Source organism: Canis lupus, chromosome 1, assembly GCF_048164855.1.
Source record: "Canis lupus baileyi chromosome 1, mCanLup2.hap1, whole genome shotgun sequence".
NCBI lineage: Eukaryota > Metazoa > Chordata > Mammalia > Carnivora > Canidae > Canis > Canis lupus.
Genome location: NC_132838.1, coordinates 9,323,883 through 9,343,568, shown reverse-complemented (window position 1 = coordinate 9,343,568; position 19,686 = coordinate 9,323,883). Strand labels below are relative to the sequence as shown.

General features: G+C 38.4%; 1 protein-coding gene across 3 annotated transcripts in view; it reads left to right on the top strand.

Moving 5' to 3' along the window:
- DOK6 (docking protein 6) overlaps positions 1-19,686 on the top strand; it is a 369,524-nt gene that overhangs the window by 192,893 nt on the left and 156,945 nt on the right. For all 3 annotated transcript variants that reach the window (XM_072820613.1, XM_072820617.1, XM_072820624.1), the window contains one exon: positions 11,379-11,498. In XM_072820613.1, the coding sequence (XP_072676714.1) occupies positions 11,379-11,498 (120 nt within the window). The remainder of the gene's footprint in view (positions 1-11,378; positions 11,499-19,686) is intronic.

Below are 19,686 nucleotides of genomic sequence, written 5' to 3'. Positions count from 1 at the left end.
GGAGAACCAGCCTCTTGGTATCTTCTCCCAAAACCATTTATCCAAATGAACAGATGCACTGGGCATCAAACTCTTGGCTGGACCTTTACTCCAAGGAATTTTCAGCTTTTCACAGGTTTCAAGAAAGAATATGTAACTCAGTCATATCATTTTAATTTTTATTGGAGTTGACTTGGAGTTGAGAAGCAATTGCCTTTTCAATCTGGAAAGGCTCCAACTTTTTGGATATGGTCTGTTTCTTTTTAGTCATTTTATGTGCAAACTGACCAATTCATTTCCTTAATACCTTGCCAAATGCAGCTACAGCCACTAACACTTACTGTCAATATTCTATTTCCAACCCCTCTCCATGCTTCACTGAATTTTCTAATGCCACCACCAAGTTATTGCAGGTGGTATTTTAGCCATATAGTTTTCTACTACATGATGGATCAGCATCTTTCCCATGTTCCTTGATAGTTTCCTTATCCCTTGCTGACTGACCACCAGGACAACGAGACAATTTAATTTTCTTTTGTGATAAGCATGACCTCACTTTTATTTCATCTTCCATTTTTTTAAATTAAGAAACACTAGGTATGTAGCCATAACAATTCCCAAATCTCAGTGTCATCACCCATCAAACTTTTTTTCACTTATCCCATGGGTCTGTAGAATGGCTGTGTTAATCATGGACATCAGGAATCTAGACTTACACAAGCGCTGTTTTGTTACTTGCTTTTATATCACTGCATCAGTGGGAAGAGAATAGAAAGAATTGTGCACCTAGCTCTTACAACTTCCATGCAGAAGTATCACAAGAAATTTCTACTTTCCTTATACCACTAAATTCTTGATCTCATGTCTCCTTCCAGCTACTGTGCCATCTATCTCCTTTTTTTAAAAGAATTTATTTATTTATTCATGAGAGACACAGAGACGGGGAGGTGGGGGCAGAGATATAGGCAGAGGAAGAAGCAGGCTCCATGCAGGGAGCCCGATGTGGGTCTCGATCCCAGGACTTCAGGAACATGCCCTGGGCTGAAGGCAGAAGCTTACCTGCTGAGCCACCCAGGCGTCCCTATCACTCTTCTTCCGTTTACAAAACATATACCAAAACCTTGCAAATAGAGTTCTACATTCACCCATGTTCTGACTGCAATTCATGTCTCCTCTCTCCTATTTTTCCTTGCACATAGTCCAAGTGTTGGACTTTTGTTTCAATCAGTCTAACAAAAACTCTCCTTACTAAGGTAATTAATGCCCTCCATATCGATAAATCTTGTAGGCAGTTTTTAAACCTCATTTGACTTGAGGAATTACAAAAAAAAAAGAAGGTAAGCTCTTCTAGAAACAGAGCAGAATGGTGGTTGCTAGGAGTTGGGGAGTGTGAGAAATGAGAAGTCGGTAAAAAGGTACAAACTTTTCAGCTGCAAGATGAAGGAGTTCTGGAGATCTACCGTACAGCATGGTGACTATAGTCGATGATACCACATTGTATATTTGAAATCCACTAAGGAGTAGAACTTCAGTATTCTCATACACACAAGATGAAGCATATTAAGTAAAGATTATGGCTACATTAATTACTTTGATTGAGGGGATCCTCTCACAACGTATACACATATCAAAAGATCGCATTGCACACTTTGTATATATTACAATTTTATTCGTCAGTTGTACTTCAGTGAAACTGACAAAAAACAAGACAATAAACAGCCCTTGGCTTCTTGAAACACTTTTGGTTCTTGCTTCCAGTATGTAATATACTCTTTCTTGTTTCCTCATCCTCAAGTGTCTGGTACTCTACGCCTCCTTTCGTCCTCTTATCCTAGATCTCTAATTGTGGGACAACCAAAGTCTTAGTCCCTAAATGTCTTCTTTTTTCTGTCTGTACAAACTAGTTGATGGCCTCACATGGACACATGGCTTTAAGTAAAACCTACATTCTGTTCTCCCCACATTTATACATCCAATCTGAAGCTCCATCCCGAATGCCAGGGTCATCTATCCAACTGCCCACTCATCTATCTACTTCTATATCTAACAGGCATCTAAAATTTATTTCTAAAATTGAGCTCTTATTTTCTTCCAACTGTGCCTCTCCCACAACCTTCACTGTGTTATTAGAATACAGCTCCATTCTCCCCAATGCACAGGAAAACAAATACTGTGTTCATCTTTAACTTCTGGCTTTTTCTCACACTCTAACTGTTGCAAACTTCCAAACATCATAGGTTCTCTTGAGTAAATTCTAAATCTACACGGTTATCCCCTCCATGCCCACTTTCCTACAGTGGTCCAAGCCGCCATTATTCCTTTGCTTGTTATCCATGGCCACTGCCTCTCTCTCACTCTTTTTACCTTTCTTTTTTTTAAAGATTAATTAGTTAATTAATTGATTGATTGATTGATTAATTATTCTTTAATGAGAGACTCACACAAAGAGAGCCAGAGACATAGGCAGAGGGAGAAGCAGGCTCCATGCAGGGAGGCCGATGCAGAACTCAATCCCATACCTCTTTCTTTATGATAGTCATATTTTCTTTCTTCGATCAACACCTCTTAAATTCTTCTTTGAGCCTATTCTGCCTTCAGCACTTTGCAATTTGTTTTTCACTTCTGAGTTATTTTTGTCCTTTCTTCTACTTCTTTTCTAGGTTCATTCTACTCTTTGTTTTTCCTATTTTTTATTCACTTCCATTCTTAGTTTTTGAGTTTCTAATTCAAGCTGATTTTTTACATCCACAGATGTTTGTTTGAATATGTTCAATCCTTTTTGGAGTGTACACTTAGAGTGTTCTTCTGCTTCATGTTACTATTTGCGAGGAACGGGTGAGGTGAGAGGTGGTTTTCCTACAGTGATCTGAACTTGTATGAATTCTCCTGTCTTGGGTGTCTGCAGTAGTTCTCCATGGACTTATTCCCTTTGCTGGTTCTCATGATTGGGTGTTTTTAACAGTCCTAGTTTAATTCAACCCTTTTCTGTTAATGTAACAATGTCCAGGAGTGTTTCAAGGATTTTGTTTGCTCTGGTGATGGAGGAGGAAGTGTGAGTTCTCTGATATTGTGGCAATTTTTTGTCTGATAAGACCCTACATTTTCTATTTCTTTTTCTGTTTACTACTCAGTTGCTGCAGGGTTCTTCTTCTCTCCTTTTGCCTTGATTCACCCTCAGACATATGAAGGCTGTCTTTGAAAATGATTCTGGCCCCTCTCAACCCACTGTGTGCCTTTAAATCACATATCCCTTCCGAATGGCATTTGGTCCCTTACCTCACATACCCCTTCCATCCCTGCCCTGTAGGTTATGTTCCCATCTAGCCTGTCCTCTCTTAGTGTCTGTAGACCCACAGTGGATCTCATCTTTCTGGCAGTGGTTCCAACTCTCTCTCAGACCCTCCTCTATTTGCCCTGCTGTTTTTCTCACTTAGCTTTTGTAGAATCTGTGTTCCCTGTCTTGAGACTTCTTTACTCCAATTGTGATAATTAGGAAGTCCTTAGTTTCTTCAACTTCAAGAAGATTTCATCAAATTGTGTTCTGCTTATTTGTGTGTATTTCTAATTTTTTATGGATCAAATCCCATTAAATTAATATGCTTGCTTGGAGGTTTTCCTAGAGAGAAGAACAGACTGTTTGGCTTTTGTCTTGGTTTTGGTTTTCAGTGGCTAACACAACAAATCACACATGGCAGATTTCAACAATACAAATGTACTCACATTTTTGAAGAACAGACGTGCAACACCACTCTACAAAAAGTAAGGTGTTAGCAAGGCTGTGTTTCTTTCTAGAAATTCTGGGGATGCAGACACTTTTAGGCTCATTGGGATTATTGGCCAAGTTCAATTCCATATTCAGTATGAGTTAGTGCCAAATGCTTTTATAATAGATTTGGCTGTGTAGATAGAAAGTTTTTAGATCCTTATATGATTTTAGACTATAGTCTTAAAAAAACCACAGCACTGGCAACATTTTCATATTCCAGCACACAGCTTTTCTCTTTCTTGTCTTCCCCACCACTCCCAAGCCCCACGTGATTGTTACATGGAAAGAAATTGCTTTTAGGCCTTCTGAGAACATCACTAAGATGAAATCTCTTGACAGCATCTCTTCTTCAAAAAGTTCCCTGCTTGGTAATTGTTCTTGTGAGAAGCTTAAAATGTGTGCGTCAAATATTCTGTTGGTATCTATTAAGAATTGCACAGATCGGAAAGTATTTCATCCTGATGCTGGCTTTCCATCACAGAAATGCACTTATTCTCAAGCTGGGCTTCAGTGTTGTCGCAAAGGATTGTTTTTAATCTTGCTCCCTTGTACTGTGTAGTTTCCTGTTTCCAGCATTGCAACACACACACACACACACACACACACACACACAAAGTATACCATCATTTTTGGACTATTTGTAAGTGTTGATTTGTGTCCTTCCTTATTTTCTCTGAATTGTTTTAAGCCCTTCTGTCATTTGCTAACCTCCACATTAAAGCATTTTGCAACAAATTCCTGCCAGGCTAAAGAGCAGCACATTCGATGATTCTGTCATTTGCTGCTATTTGTCATTTGTTACTTTGAAGGATAGACAGGACAATTTTCTCTTTGGCCACATCTGAAAGCCTAATCTTACTCCTCCAAATCACAAAAGGAGAAGAATAGCAGAATAAGGTGTGCTATTCCGGATTCAAAAATTTGATGTATCAAACTGCTATGAAGGAAAGGAAAAGGAGTTATGATTGTGTGCATGAAAGATGGAATAAACTGAGGTAATAATTCAATTCCCTGGTACTAAGCTGACCTTTTACTAAGACTCCATTCCCTTATCTAAAAATTTGATCAAGTGTTTATCACATATAGAATCAGAGGGATTTACATAAGACTGTCATCCTGCCATAAATACGACTAATAAGGTGAGTGAAACATACAGCTTAATAAAATCAGAAACATTTTGAGTGGGAGACACTTCAGAATTACTGAAGTTCAGTAGAGAACCATATTTGCTATTTCTCCCTTCCCTGCCTAATCAAAGATGTGTTTTGTCTAGATAAGCCAGCTGTGAATAACAAACTTAAAATATTCACTTAAATGGTCATGAATAGAGACTTCAAAACAACCACCAAGTGACTACTGCCCAAATTATCTGCATTTGGTTCTAGAACTTGTCTTAAATTTCTGGCAATTAACTGCAAATCCCATCTGTTTACTTATTCCACATTTATTGATTAGTTTCCGTATTGAGGTGCCGTGCTGGGATCTAGAGCGACGGAATCAGTGTATGTCACACTCCAATATCTTAAATATGTTGATAGGAAGGCAGAACGATAACTCATGAAACGTAGAGGGTATGTGAGAAGTATATGCGGAGCACTGTGGAAATATAAAGGAAAGGTGTGCAATCTAAACATGGGTCTGAGGAGCTCAACCAAAGGATTATTGGGTGTGAGCAAATGTGGAAGGGGCAAAACAGGGCACTTCAAAGGAATAAATGCGCTTGCTACTCAGAAAAGAAAACTAAAAGTTCTTCAGTGTTGCAACTGATCAGTTCTACTGATCTGACTTCAATGAATCAAGCTCCTTCCTGTGACCTCAAAACAGAAACCTATTTGCTGAAACACGTCCTTAGGTTTTAACTGATTTCTTGTCTTCTAATACAGAAAAAAATAAGAGAAAAAAAAAAGTTCATAAAATATCAGCAAGGCCAGTTAAGTAACAAGTAGGTACTAATTTTCAAGAATGAAAGTCATCATCAAAACATCATATATTTTAACAGCTCTATAAATTTCCCATAATGATACAAGAGATTTTTGTGTTCTTACAGCAGGATTCTGCAGAAGGAGACATTTTTCTTCATTTCCCAGCGAAGCGTGTGTTTAAAAAGACTTTAACAAATATGAAAACAATATTATCACCAAATCATAGCAAATCTGCACAGGAGATAAGAATTGGATATAATACTTAAAGATTACTGGTTTTGGTGAAGACATGAGGATTATTTTACCTACATTATCCCAAGATTATTAACAAAAGCTAGACCTCGTGAAGACTAAGTGCAATAATCATTATTTCCACACAAAACTAGCCCTGCATCTTTCAATAAATTGACATGAAAGTGATTTGGTGTTATTTTAAAGTTTTATTTTAGCTAGTGCTTTATGATTTGGGTGGATAGCCTATTTTCTGTACATGTGATGAAATTTTTTTCACTTTTTTCAAATATAGTCTATTTTGGATCATTTAACTTTCATGTCATTATCCTAAGGCCTAAATTTAGTGAAAGTAATAAAGCTCGAATTTAATCATTTATTCAGCAGGCATTAATTAAAGATCTGCTACGTAAAGACCTCCTCTGATTCAAAGGGATACAGCTCTTCTCTCCCCAGAATTCTGCAAAGGAGGGAGGGAAAGACACTCTGGGAGAAGCCATTCACCTTCACTGAATTTCTATTTTGCACTTCCCCTGATCTTTTTCTCTACAATCAATAAACCCATTCGTCTCATAGTTCACTCATTTAGCTCAATCTCCTTTCTCCATTTGACTGGTTATCGCCAAACATCTTCCAATTTTTTCTTTTGGGAGTTACTAAATTTCTTCAATCAACAAATTTTATACATAATGGAAACATTATTTGGGTGTCAGTTCTAGGGAAAAAGCTATTTACCTGAATTAAAAATTTGAGCATAGCTGCAAGCTACCCGAAAAAGACATCTTAATGAAAAAGCACATCCATCACAAAGAGAAAATGTAGGAAGCATCATAGAACATTTTTATGCCTGTATTCCTCCTTAAAGAAATTTATTATTTTTTATTTTACTTGAAAGAGAGAGAAAGAGAGAGTGAGCATGCAGATGGGGGAGAGAGAGAGACAAGCAGACTCCCCACTGAGTGCAGAAACCTACAGGGAGCTAGATCCCAGGATCCCAAGATCAGGCCCTGAACCAAAATCAAGAGTCCGATGTTACACCCACTGAGCCATGCAGGCGCCCCTCAAGAAATTTAATTATTTACGCATATATGTAGGTAGAAGTTTGAAAGATAAAATGAAAGACGAAAGGCACCAAGTCTGTGGGAAAATAAACATTTTAAAATGCAGTGGGCTAGATGATTGCATTTGCCTTTAATCTCCTCTCCTCTGCAAAAATAAAATAAAGTAAAAAATGGAAGGTAATTCAGCGAAAACACTAAATAATGCTGGGACAAAATAAATTAACACGCCATAAAAAATTAAAGGACCTCAATACATAGAATTTTCCAAAGAAAGAACAAATAAAAAGCATGGGTCTAATTATTTGAAAGGTGACAATCAAAAACAGGTTTAAAAAAAAACAAAACAAAGCATTGTATAATACTTAAGTAAATTCAGCTTATCTACAGCAAAACTGTTAGATTAAGTATGCAGACTACAGAGCTTAATACTCTTGAGATAAAGGCTTGGGGCTGATCTTATTGAACTAAATGGTACAACAGCCCCCCTTTTCCACGTGGCGGGGGACATTCCAAGACACCAGTGGATGCCTGAAACCAGGGGTAGAACCCAGCCTTATTAGACTGTTTTTTCTCCTACACACACACACTCCTGATAAAGTTTTACTCACAGATTAGGCACAATAAGAGGTCAACAGCAATAACCAATAATAAACTAGAACAATGATAATGTTCCGTAATGAAAGTTCTGTGGATGTGGTCTGTGTCGAGCTTGTGCTGTACCCGCCGCCCCTTGTGAGGATGTGAGGATGTGAGGAGATGAAATGCCCGTGGTGAGAGGAAGGGAGGTGAGTGATGTGCACATTGTGACGTGGTGGTAGGCTCCTGTGGCAGACAGAGGACGATCATCTGCTCCCAGCCATGCATGGGGTAACTGAGCCCGTGGACCTGGGGGCACCCCTGAACTGCAGAACCGATGCTGCCTGCATGAACTCAGGGCTGTCCCTAGCTGCTCACAAGATCCCCAGAGACGCCTTTCCATCTTGGCCCCTGGCCACCATCCCCACACAGACACATTCACACACACCCACACAGACCCTCACACACACACACACACACACACACACACACACACACACACACTGACACACACCCTCATGCATTCTCACGGGCAGGCACATACCCTCACTCATACACTGACACACATTCACACTCACACAGACTGTCACAAATGCACGCACACACTGAAACGCACACACTCGTGCACACTGTCGCAGACTCACGGGCACACACACATTCAGATACACACTCACAAATACCCTCACGCTAGCTAACACACATTCACACATATACTGCTGCACTCATACACACACACACACACAGACACACACACTGGCCCATACACTCACATGCACACATGCCCTCCCTTCTTTCCGGGCCCTGATCACATTTCTTCCACGTTGCTCAGCCTTTGCCACACTTCCCAGTTCCGACGGGTCAAGCCAGCAGCCCTGCAGGGTACCACATCCTAAACTAACCCCCCCACCCGCCCCACTAAACTAACCTACAGACAACAGAAACTGGTTTTCATATAACCTTCTAGCACACAACAGTACCTCACAGTGAGTCTGCAGTACATTTTTATTAGAAAGAAATGAACTTTTGCTGCTTCCTGAATTATAAGAACATCTCCCTCCCTCTGTTCCTCCCTTCTTCTGTCTCTCCCTCCCTCCCCCTATTTTTCTGTTTCTGAAATTGTTTACAGTTGTCTTTAATGTGACTATATGTATCCTATGTTTATTACTTCCTCTGTTTCTAGTCCTCTGTACTACTGCACTATTAAAATGCTGAAATACTGTGATTCTTGGGATTTGACCCAAAAGACATCTTTAGCTGCCTGTGCAAGCTCAGGAACCCCTGTCATCTCTGTGCTGGGAGACCTCCCTGGTTCTTACAGAAATGCCCCCATTGAGTTCTGCCCCAGAGGATGAGCTCCAGCTTCATAGAAGCCCTTTTACCATAGGGTTGTTTTCTTTGTCTTACTGAATCCCAGGACAAAAGAATTAATAGAAATGAGCGACATATTGCTTTAACCACTGGGCACGCACTGATTTAACATTTAGAGAGAATGCTGGCACAAAAGTGTTTGTCATATTTAACATTTTTTATTTTTATCCCAAAGAGCATCCTAGGTATTCTCAGCTCCGTCTATGGAGTACCAGAAATACTATCAGGTAGAGACATGCAGATGAGACGTTCATTGCATGTGATTTTACTGATGATTTAGAATTGTGGAGTCCTGAGAAATAGTCAAGATATGAAAATATAAAGAGGAAAAATATAATCATATTGTCTGCCTTAACAGAAATGTTGAGGATTTCTAAAGATGTGGCATGGAAATTGGCTTAAGATTTTGATTTGGGGACGTCTGGGTGGCTCAGTTGTTGAGTGTCTGCCTTTGACCGAAGTTGTGACCCCGGGATCCGGGATCAAGTCCCACATCGGGCTCCCTGCATTGAACCTGCTTCTCCCTCTGCCTGTGTCTCTGCCTGTCTCTCTGTGTCTCTCGTGAATAAATAAATAAAATCTTTTTAAAAAGATTTTGATTTGTTGTTAGAAAAGCTTTCAAAACTTTTATAAATCTTATAAATCAAAACTCCTCTATCTGATGAAAAGGATTTTCAATACATGCTGCTGCTGCTCCTGTAAAATTCTTTTCAGGAAGGCTGGCCTTTCCTCACTAGAAAGGATTCCTCATGGAAAGCTGTGAGCCTCAGCCCATGCCTCTTTTGTATATGATTGGCCTTGTGATTGAAAAGGATTATTGTCTAGATTTCCGAGAAAGGCCTCAGCAGCCAGACCCAGGCTCTGATTCCACCTGAGCAAAAGGCCAGGCTCACATGAGAATCTACTTCCTCCCTAACCTAGGTCGATGATGCATCTAGAACTACTGAGAGGATGGCCCCTGATACGTGCAAACTGTACCTTATGTAAAGAAACACCTTTCATGCCTAGAGCATGGGAACTATTATTTTCATTAGAATAGTCCCCTGTGGAGGACCACACGCTCTTTTTCTTTATTTTCTAACAGTATTTTATGGTCTTGACAAAACTAAAAATAAATGACAAATTTGGCTTGACATCTCATTGATCAAACCTATTTTTGAGGCAAAGGCAATGTGACTAAGCACAGGAAGAACCATTACCCACGTTTGATGGTGTTGACCGTTGAGCAGAGCAGTTGGTATTCAAATCCCTAGAGTCAAGAAAACCTGTCACAGATAACTTTTTTATGGGGAGCTTAAAATGCCAACGCAAAGGTTGGAATGTCATCCACAGAGCGCAACAAGAGATTTGAAGGAAATCTATATTAAACTGTTCTAGTAGAGATTTATGCCACATGGAAAAGTCAGAAATTTCTCTGGGCAGGTGTCAGTGGAAAGTTCTCATCCAATTTCTGTGCAGCAGTTTTAGGGCCTGGCCCAAACCTTTTTTCAGATCCTTCATATTTGTAATATCTACAAGAGCTGGGCTGCAGTTCTTTCCTGGTGCTGACCAGTGATAGGGGACCCAAGGGTGACACTGCTTATCCACCTCACCCACATGGGCTAACATAAGAATCAAATTCACTTACATTTCAGAAAGTGTTAGATACTACAAGATTCTGTGTAGGTGTAAGATGTTCTGAAGTTTCAAGCAAAGAATAAACTTGTGAATATAAACAAGTTGGAAGATAACCAAAATCTTAGATAATTAGAGTTTTCTAAAAGAGAAAGTTACTTTGAATATCCTCTCTGAATTTTTTTTCAAAGTAAGGATGAACCATTTTTTATGTTTACGGAAGAAAAGCTATCACGTTCTTGTGCCAATCTTTGATACGTTGCGGTTCAGAATGAAGGATCAGATTTTCAACCCACACAAATCTAAGTCACATTAGGAAAGGTTTCACTCATTTATTTTAGTCTGACATTTTTCAAGTATTTGTTTATATATTTTTATTTTCTATTTAATTAATTTTTCTAAAAATAAGAAATTTTCTAAAGACAATATCTAAAATTTAAAAACCTATATTTTAGTATGATATGATATAATTAATATTTAATATTTTAATATCTAAATATTATAATATAACTAATATCTAAAATAATTTTTCTAAGTACTTGCCCTCTAAAAATTAAATCAATCCAAAATATACTGGATGGGAAACAACATTCACAGACTATTATTTGTAAATAAGATAAAGTACATTGGTGTAACTTGAAATCACTTTAAAATATAATTTTATAATGTCAGCCCATGGGAAATAATTGTGGGGATTTTTTTCATTTCTTGAATATAGGTTTGTTTTTTGTTGTTGTTCTCTTAAGGTTAAGATTTTTTTTAACTCTTACCACCTACCTTGAAAGAAGGTTCAGGAAGTGATCTTCCTCTGGCATATCTGCACAGCACTGCCTAACTTGGATGGTGTGTGTTCGTTTCCAGAGCTGGAGGCTGAGGAGTGGTGCAAGCACCTCTGCATGGAGTGTCTGGGGACCCGGCTGAACGACATCAGCCTTGGTGAGCCCGATCTTCTGGCCGCAGGAGTACAGCGAGAACAAAATGGTGAGTGGAAGTTGCCTTCTGTTACATAAAGTGCACTAAGAGTTGTAGAACTTTGAGACCAGAAAGGGCCATAGGAATGTTTCAGACCAATCATTTTGGAAAGAAAGTAAACTGATCAGTAACTGTGAAGAGGCTTTCCCCAGGTTGCATAGCAACTGGGAGAAAATACAAAGGTACAGTGCAGGTGTCCTGACCTTGCTCTGTGACATTGCAGTATATCTAAATAAATTACTGAATAAGGTAACTCAATAGATATTAAGTTTTGAATGTAGATTTCTACATTTTCTTCTTTGAGAGTTGCTGTAGAATTAGAATCTTAATCCACAAATTGGTCTGTCCTGTTACTTGTAAATAGATTTTTAGGGACTTTGGCTAATATTAGGTCTTAGCTCGGGCTGCTGGAACAAAGTACCCTAGACTGCATGTCTTCAACAACAGGAATTAATTTCTTACAATTCTGGAGGCTAGAAACCCAAGATTAAGGGTCGGTTTCCAGTGAGGATCCTCCTTTTGACTTGCAGACAGCCATCTTCTCACTGTGTCCCCACATGGCTGAGAGAGAGAGAGAGAGAGAGAGAGAGAGAGAAAGCTCTCTTATGTCTCTTCTTGTAAGGGCACTAATTCCATTATTGGGGGGTCCACCCTCATAACCTCATCTAAACTTAATTACTCCCAGAGATTCCATCTCTTAAATACTGTCACCTTAGAGGTTAGAGCTTCAAATGAATTTTACGAAGGCACAGTTCAGTCCATAGCATACTATAACTATGCAACGATGAAATATCAGGGTATAATAAAATTGAGGCTTATGTGATATACATTGTTGACTTACTATATACTGTTCTCTAGCATAAGAGGCATTTCTGAAAATCTGCATGGTCTTGACTAGCATCTCTAAATCATGAAATCAGAGCAATGTGATGAGCTCCTTTTTCTTCATTTTTAAAAATAATTATAATCATCACTAGATGACCTAATCGTGTGAAAATAGAAACTTTTCAATGTTGCAAATTTTTGATGGCCAGTGTTTTTGAAAAGGTTGAGAGGCATCAGTGAAGCCTGACACTAATTATTAAGAAGAAATTCTGGAATTATCTGTGCCTTATAAATCAGACAACACAGTTTGTAAAAGTGTACCAGGATAGCACTTGGAGATCATGATCTTGTTATGACTAATAATGTGCTAATAACTTATCATGGTCTTTGTGGCCCATTAAAAAAAAGCATTATTTTTTTGCTTGTTGCTACCTGAAAAAAAAAAAAAAAACAACAACAAGTTTTCCCTGTTAATTGGCTATAAACACATGTGAGCACGACACTTTCGTTATGCTGGCAGTTTTCAGAAAGTCACAGAGGCATTTCTCTAGCTCGTCTTCCAGCTTCCATTTCATATTCCATTCTTGCCCATACTCTCTGGAATTTATTTCATCTCTCTGATCTGTTTCCTAAGAGCTGTGCCACATGCAGGACATCCACAATCGTGCTGCTCAAAGCATGCTGCTCATCCACCGTTTAAGAAGGAAAGAAACTCTTACCAATAAACATTCTTCAAGTACCACATCAAGGAAATAGGAAGAAAGGGAATAAATCAGGCCTGTGGGTGGGAACATCATTGTGTGACTCATTTAGTGTGAACTATATGCTTTTAAAGATTTGAGGTTGTATATGGTTTCCAACAGGACCAATGGATAGTGTACTCCTCTGGTTTATTATGGGTGTATTTTTAATTTCATAATAATGTCAGAATAATTTGCTGAGATATATAGCAGGAGCAGACATGGCCTGCCAAGGCAACTTTTCTGGCTGGTCTGAATGTGTGCTACACCCCTTACTTAGCTCAGAAAAGTGACTAACTCTCTTCTGATTTTAGTTTTCTGCTGAGTGAAAATTAACTCATGATGGTTTAGTGAGGTGATGCAAAATAAAGACTAACCCTCATGCTTAATTCAGTTAAAAAAAAAAAAAAGGCATAAGTATTTTTAAGTACAAGTGAAAATGAACAAATTCAAAATAATTCCTGTGTATACAAGAGATCTGAAATTATAATAACATTCAATGCCATAAATGGCTTTCTTAGATTTATTTTGTTTAATATTCCTAACTTCATACAAAGGGATATATGTGCTTTTTAAAAATAAATTTTAGAAAGTTATGAGCAGTGATTTAGTTGGAGAAGGTAGTGTTTGATTCTCTTAAGCAACCCCCTAAAAGTACATGGTACCCTATAAGGAGATGAGCAAACTTACTTAAGCACACAGACACACTAATGATCGCTGAGACTTTTAGTCACTGAACATGTTTAGTGTTCAGCATTAAAAGGAAACTTTGTAGATGGAGGATCTCCTTTCCCTAGAAATCACCTTTCACATGGGAGTATTTCTCTTCGGGTCCCAATGCCATCGGCATGGCCATCACTCCAGGCTCTGCAGGTCTGTGTACACTTCCTTTAAAATGCCTCGAGTCAAATAAATAAATAAATAAATAAATAAATAAATAAATAAATAAAATAAAATGCCTCGAGTCCAGGTAATAACACCTTTTCTTTCTTCTTGGCCCACTGGGCTTGCTGAAACTTTTAAAAATAGTCACTCGGGATCCCTGGGTGGCGCAGTGGTTTAGCGCCTGCCTTTGGCCCAGGGCGCGATCCTGGAGACCCGGGATCGAATCCCACGTCAGGCTCCCGGTGCATGGAGCCTGCTTCTCCCTCTGCCTGTGTCTCTGCCTCTCTCTCTCTCTCTCTCTGTGACTATCATAAATAAATAAAAAAAAAAAAAAAAAAATTAAAAATAGTCACTCATAGTATAGGAGAACATGAAAAGCATAAATCTTGTCAGAATATTAAGATTATAGGTTTTACTATTGTTAGCTCAAAAATTTCAGTATTTATGTATATATCTACATCCTTGCTGCCTGAGAGAGAAACACACACAGATAGACACAATTTGTTACTTGCATACCTTGATTTTCTCACTTGCTAATCAACGAACTTCCCCTATAAATATGATAATTCCATTTTAGGATCCCTCTTGAAATAAATATCAGTATTTCTCATGGTGAAGACTAAGAATGCTCTTCAAACAACTTCAGTCTGAGCCCTGGGGGCCCTATGATTGCTTTAAGGACTCACCTATTCCTAAAGACAGTACTCCTGTTCATTTTACTATGGGGAGGGAAAGTATTTATTGTTGTGGCTAGCTAATTAAAGTCTTTCAAAATAATATTATCCTTTAAAGGTGTCTTTTCTTGTCTTTCAATCACTATTCCAGATTCTTCAGGCATAACACTTCCTAAACATAAACCTTCACTTCCAAATACATGTTTGAAGTCATTAATATGTACAGATTTGAAAGATTCGTCATTACAGATTCAGTTTTTTTCCTTAAGGCATTTTAATATTAAATTATATAATATATTCTTCATCAGAAACATTATGTTACTATTTTATCAATGATGTGCTTGGATTTAATCTGAAATTTCTCTTAAGAGATAAGATAGGTTTGCCAGCAGAACTGATGTCAGAAATTACATCATTGTGGCTTGAGGTAATCTTGTGGTATCCTATCATCAAGGAAGGACTCACTACTCACACTTGACCACAGCATTTTTTTTTTTTTTTTGACATTCAGAATTGCTTCTTCTCCTCTAATATTTTTCTGGCTCTTCACGCCACTTGGTCTTATTTACTCTGAGACTAGCTAAGAATAAACATTTGTGCAAATAATTTTTAAAGGTGTAATGTGTGTTGCTGAGATAAAAGTGGTTATCGATTAAATTCTTCGCTATAATCATCTTTATCTAGAGCTGTCAGCTGCTTTCGTATTGACCCAGAACCCACATGGTTTAGGGGAAAGTAAACACACACAAGTGCACACACACACATACAAACTTATTCTTAGACTTTAAATAACACTGCAACAAGAAAGTGCATATTAGGTCAAATTGAACTTTAAATTCTTTTTTTAAAAGATTTTATTTATCTATTTGAGAGAGAGAGCTTGAGCATGAGGGGAGGGACAGAGAAAGAAACAGACTCCCCACTGAGCAGGGAGCCTGACACGAGGCTTCATCCCAGGATCCTGAGAACATGACCTGAGCCAAAGACAGGTACTTAACTGACTGAGCCACCCAGATGCCTCTTAACTTTAAATTCTTACAACTTCTAGAATCTTCACATCTTTCTGTAATATTTAAGATAGCCTACACTGACGTTAGAATGTACAGTGTTACAATAATGGTCCTTTATAAAAGATTCACTCTACATAATAGCAATTTTAGAAAACAAATATTACATGTCAATCAGTAATAGCAGAAGCATCATAACCAAGAAGGAACTCACCTGTAGGAAATACCTGCAGTTATTGTTAGAAGTGGACTCCGAGGGTTTGTCCAGTTTGCTGTTGATGCAAGAGATCGCCATTTGGAACAAAATGGAAAAGTAACCTCAGACTTTGCCATCCGGTTAAAACAGAGTCAGATCTGAAGGCTTGATTTTATCTAGGAACTGGTGTCCCTGTTTAAGAAAGGACTAGAACTGGTACAGATTTTACTGTTAGCCTAAGAATGTGTATACCTTCCTCCAGAACCAATGCTCCACAGTATTCCAGTGTTTTTTCTAAATTATTTACCTGGGTTGCCATAGTAACCATGCTTCTTACATTCCACTCAGACACTCTCGTATGTCATTCACTGATTCAGTATTCACCCATCAAACATTTTGAGGTTATGATATGCAAGAACTAAGCTGAAGAAATGTAGAATTCTATAAAACATGGTCATTACTTTTAAGAAGCTCATGGAGTAGTGAGGGAGATAAACCTTGTAAACAAGGTGCATAGATCATTGTGTTTTAAAATAATGCTGTGCTGCGTTACTTGACACACAAAATCTCAATAGCACAGACCTGGAAGTGTATCTTTATTATTCATGCACAGATGGGTTGGCCAGGATTCTGCTGACTCAGGCTGGGGACTGCTGAGATTCAGCCCCAAGCTGCATGTGGTTGGTATCCATGTCTTTTCCTTGATGTCTTTTATCCTCCTTACACTAATGGCTACCCAAGGCATGTTCTCAAAACAAAAAACAGTAGTCCAAGCAAGCAAGCCCAAACTTGCAACACAAAATAAGCCTCTGCATGTGTCATGCTCACTGATACTCCATTGGCCAAAACAAACCCTATGGCCAAACCCAAAGTCAGGAGGCCAGCAGGACTCTCCACCAGCGAGGCCGTGACATGAATTAGAACTTATTTTCTACTATGAAGAGGAAATGAAGAATTGAGGAAAAAATTATGTAATCTACCATCTGAGGTATAATAAGCGCATGCTAAAATAAAAACAAAAGGGAAATGCTGTGGTATAGGTAGATCAATTCTAAACAGAACAGACTACTTTCTTCTTTTTTAAAATTATTTTTTATTCCTCCAAACAAGCCTTTTCAATCAGGCAAGTCTGGAATCCTTAATGCCCATCAATCGTTAAAGCCAGTATTTGCAGGACCTTACTCACGTGGAAAATGACCAACTAATGACAAAACAAGGACAACAGTAACAATAAATGTCTCCCTACTTTAAGGTTCTTTTCCCCAATTTTTCAAAAATGACCTCAGGTAAATCATACTCATATACACATATTCTAATACACATTCTTTATAACCAGTAATGAAAAGTTTTCCAAGTTTATTTCTTTGTCCATAGAATAAACCTGAGCAAAACCAAGTTTTGCATGGGGAAAAGAACCTACTTATGCCTGTGTTTGAATTTCTAAAATGCCATACACATACTCTAGTATTTCCTAAAGTGAGTTCCCGGAAATTCTACTACTACCACCACTCCTACTACTACATGCTCTTGGAAATGAGTTTATCGTGGAGTGAATTACTACTATATACCAGTGTTGTGGGCTCAATTGTCCCTTCCCCAAAATAAGATATTTTGAAGTCCTAAGCCCTCAATGCTTCAGAATATGACCTTATTGGGAACAGGGTCTTTACAAAGATAACTGAGTTTAAATGAAGTCATTAGAATGGACCCTAATCCAATATGACCTACAGTATATCCTTATGAAAAGGGGAAATTTGGACACACAGACAGATGTGCACAGTGGGAAGAGGATGTAAAGACACATGATAAGAAGATGGTCATGTGACTGCAGTAACACATCCAGAAGCCAAGGAAGGTCAAAGATTGCCAGAAAACACCTGGAGCTAGAAGAAGCTAGATGGATTCTCCTCCTAGAGCATTCAGAGAGGTCATGGCCCAGCCAACACCTTAATTTCAGATTTTTAACCTCTAGAACTATGTGATCTTAAATTTATGGGGCTTTTTCAAAAGATTTATTTATTTATGAGAATGAGAGCCTGAGCACAAGCAGGGGGTGGGCCAGAAGGAGAGGGAGAAGCAGACTCTCCACTGAGCAGGGAGCCCAGCATGAGGCTCAATCCCAGGGCCATGGGATCATGACCTGAGCTGAAGGCAGATGTTTAACCAACCAACTGAGCCACTCTGACACCCCAAGTTTATGTTGTTTTAAGCCACCTAGTTTCTGGTACTTTGTTACAGCAGATCTAGGAAACTAATACCAATTCTGTATGATGGTCACAACATGCCTTAACAGAGTAAAGTTATTGAGATGCTCTATAGTAAAGATCTGGTTTAATTTTGTATAAAGTAACATTTTCCAAACTCAGTTTTCTATGTGTCTCTTTCTGCACATAACACTTATTCACACCCCATGTAACTTACCTTCCATGAAACACAATTGAAAATGCCACTATGGCCAATGAAGGTGATTATCTATAGGGAATACTGAAAGGTGAAGGTGATGGGAACAGCTACCCCATCAGGAATAAGATGATATTCATGAATGCAACACAAAATCTTGAATGGGACACACTATTTGCCTAGTCTTGTGTTGCATTGCTTTAATTTTCACTATCAGATGGAGATTGACATTGTATATGATTAACAAAACTTGGTTAAAATTACCACTTTCTTCATTTGGTGGTCTTCAACATGCACTATGATGGAATAAAGATCAATACCATATAGATTTCTGACTCTTTTTGCAATAAATGGGTCAGGGAAACCAAAGATGCTTTATAGTGCTTATCTTAGCACATGGCCAAATTGAATTGATCCATTTGTCAGACTGTAACCATGGCATTGCAAAGTGAGATGCATACTGGAAGAACTATCTTGAAATACCAAACAAAGGACCTTATCCTGTTTCCTTTGCCCTGGAAAGATTCCCTGTACAAACACAATGAGAGCAAAGATGTAAATTTCAAAAGCATTCCTACTTATGGGAAAGAAAAAGCTTTTGAGGGGAAAATGTTGAATCCAGAATTACTGGTATCTCCCAGCCTCAGGCAAGAAGAAAAAAGAGACTGAAAATAAGTTTTATGGAGAGTAAGAAGTAAATACCTTGCCTTTCCCTTTTCCAAAATGGGAATTCAAGCGGACAGACACACATTTATATCTCCTCATATAAACTGGAGATTTCTTCAAGATCAAATACTAGAATTCTTTATCTCCAAATTGGATTCGATGACAAACATGGGAAGAATAGTGGGGAGACATCAGGAATGCCCAGAGAGAGCTGTAAGAAGTCAGAGAACCTCAACTGTCTCAAAATCCAATGGGACCTAGAAGGGGGTGCCCAGTTTCTGGGGGCCCACACTGGATTCAGACACTATCTGGAGGTGGAAGTTGCCCTATCACGGAGAGCAGAGTGAAGTAACTTCACAGGGATGTGGAGACATACAAGCCAGATAAGAGGACTCCCATTTCCTCTGTTGACTCCTGTGACCATATCAATTCAGCCTATATGAAAAGGAGAGGAAGCTCCAAAAATTGAACTTGACCACAGATTAGGTTAAATGAGTCTTCCTTTGACAGAAACTAATACACACTTACACACAAAAAAGAAAAGAAATCTTAAATGAATTCAATATATAATAATGGGATTTTACCCTTTGAAATAGCCAAGTTTTGATGAACTATTTTTTTAAACCACAGTAAAGCAAAGTAACATAGAGCATAAAATTCCAGCATGGGACCTGATCAACAGAAGTTGCCAAATTCAGTGTATCATCAAGTTCTATTCCACTTCTAAGCTCTAGAGTCATGATCAAGTGACAGAAATTCTCTAAATCTCAGTTTCCTACTCTTGAAAATGATCATGATAGTACC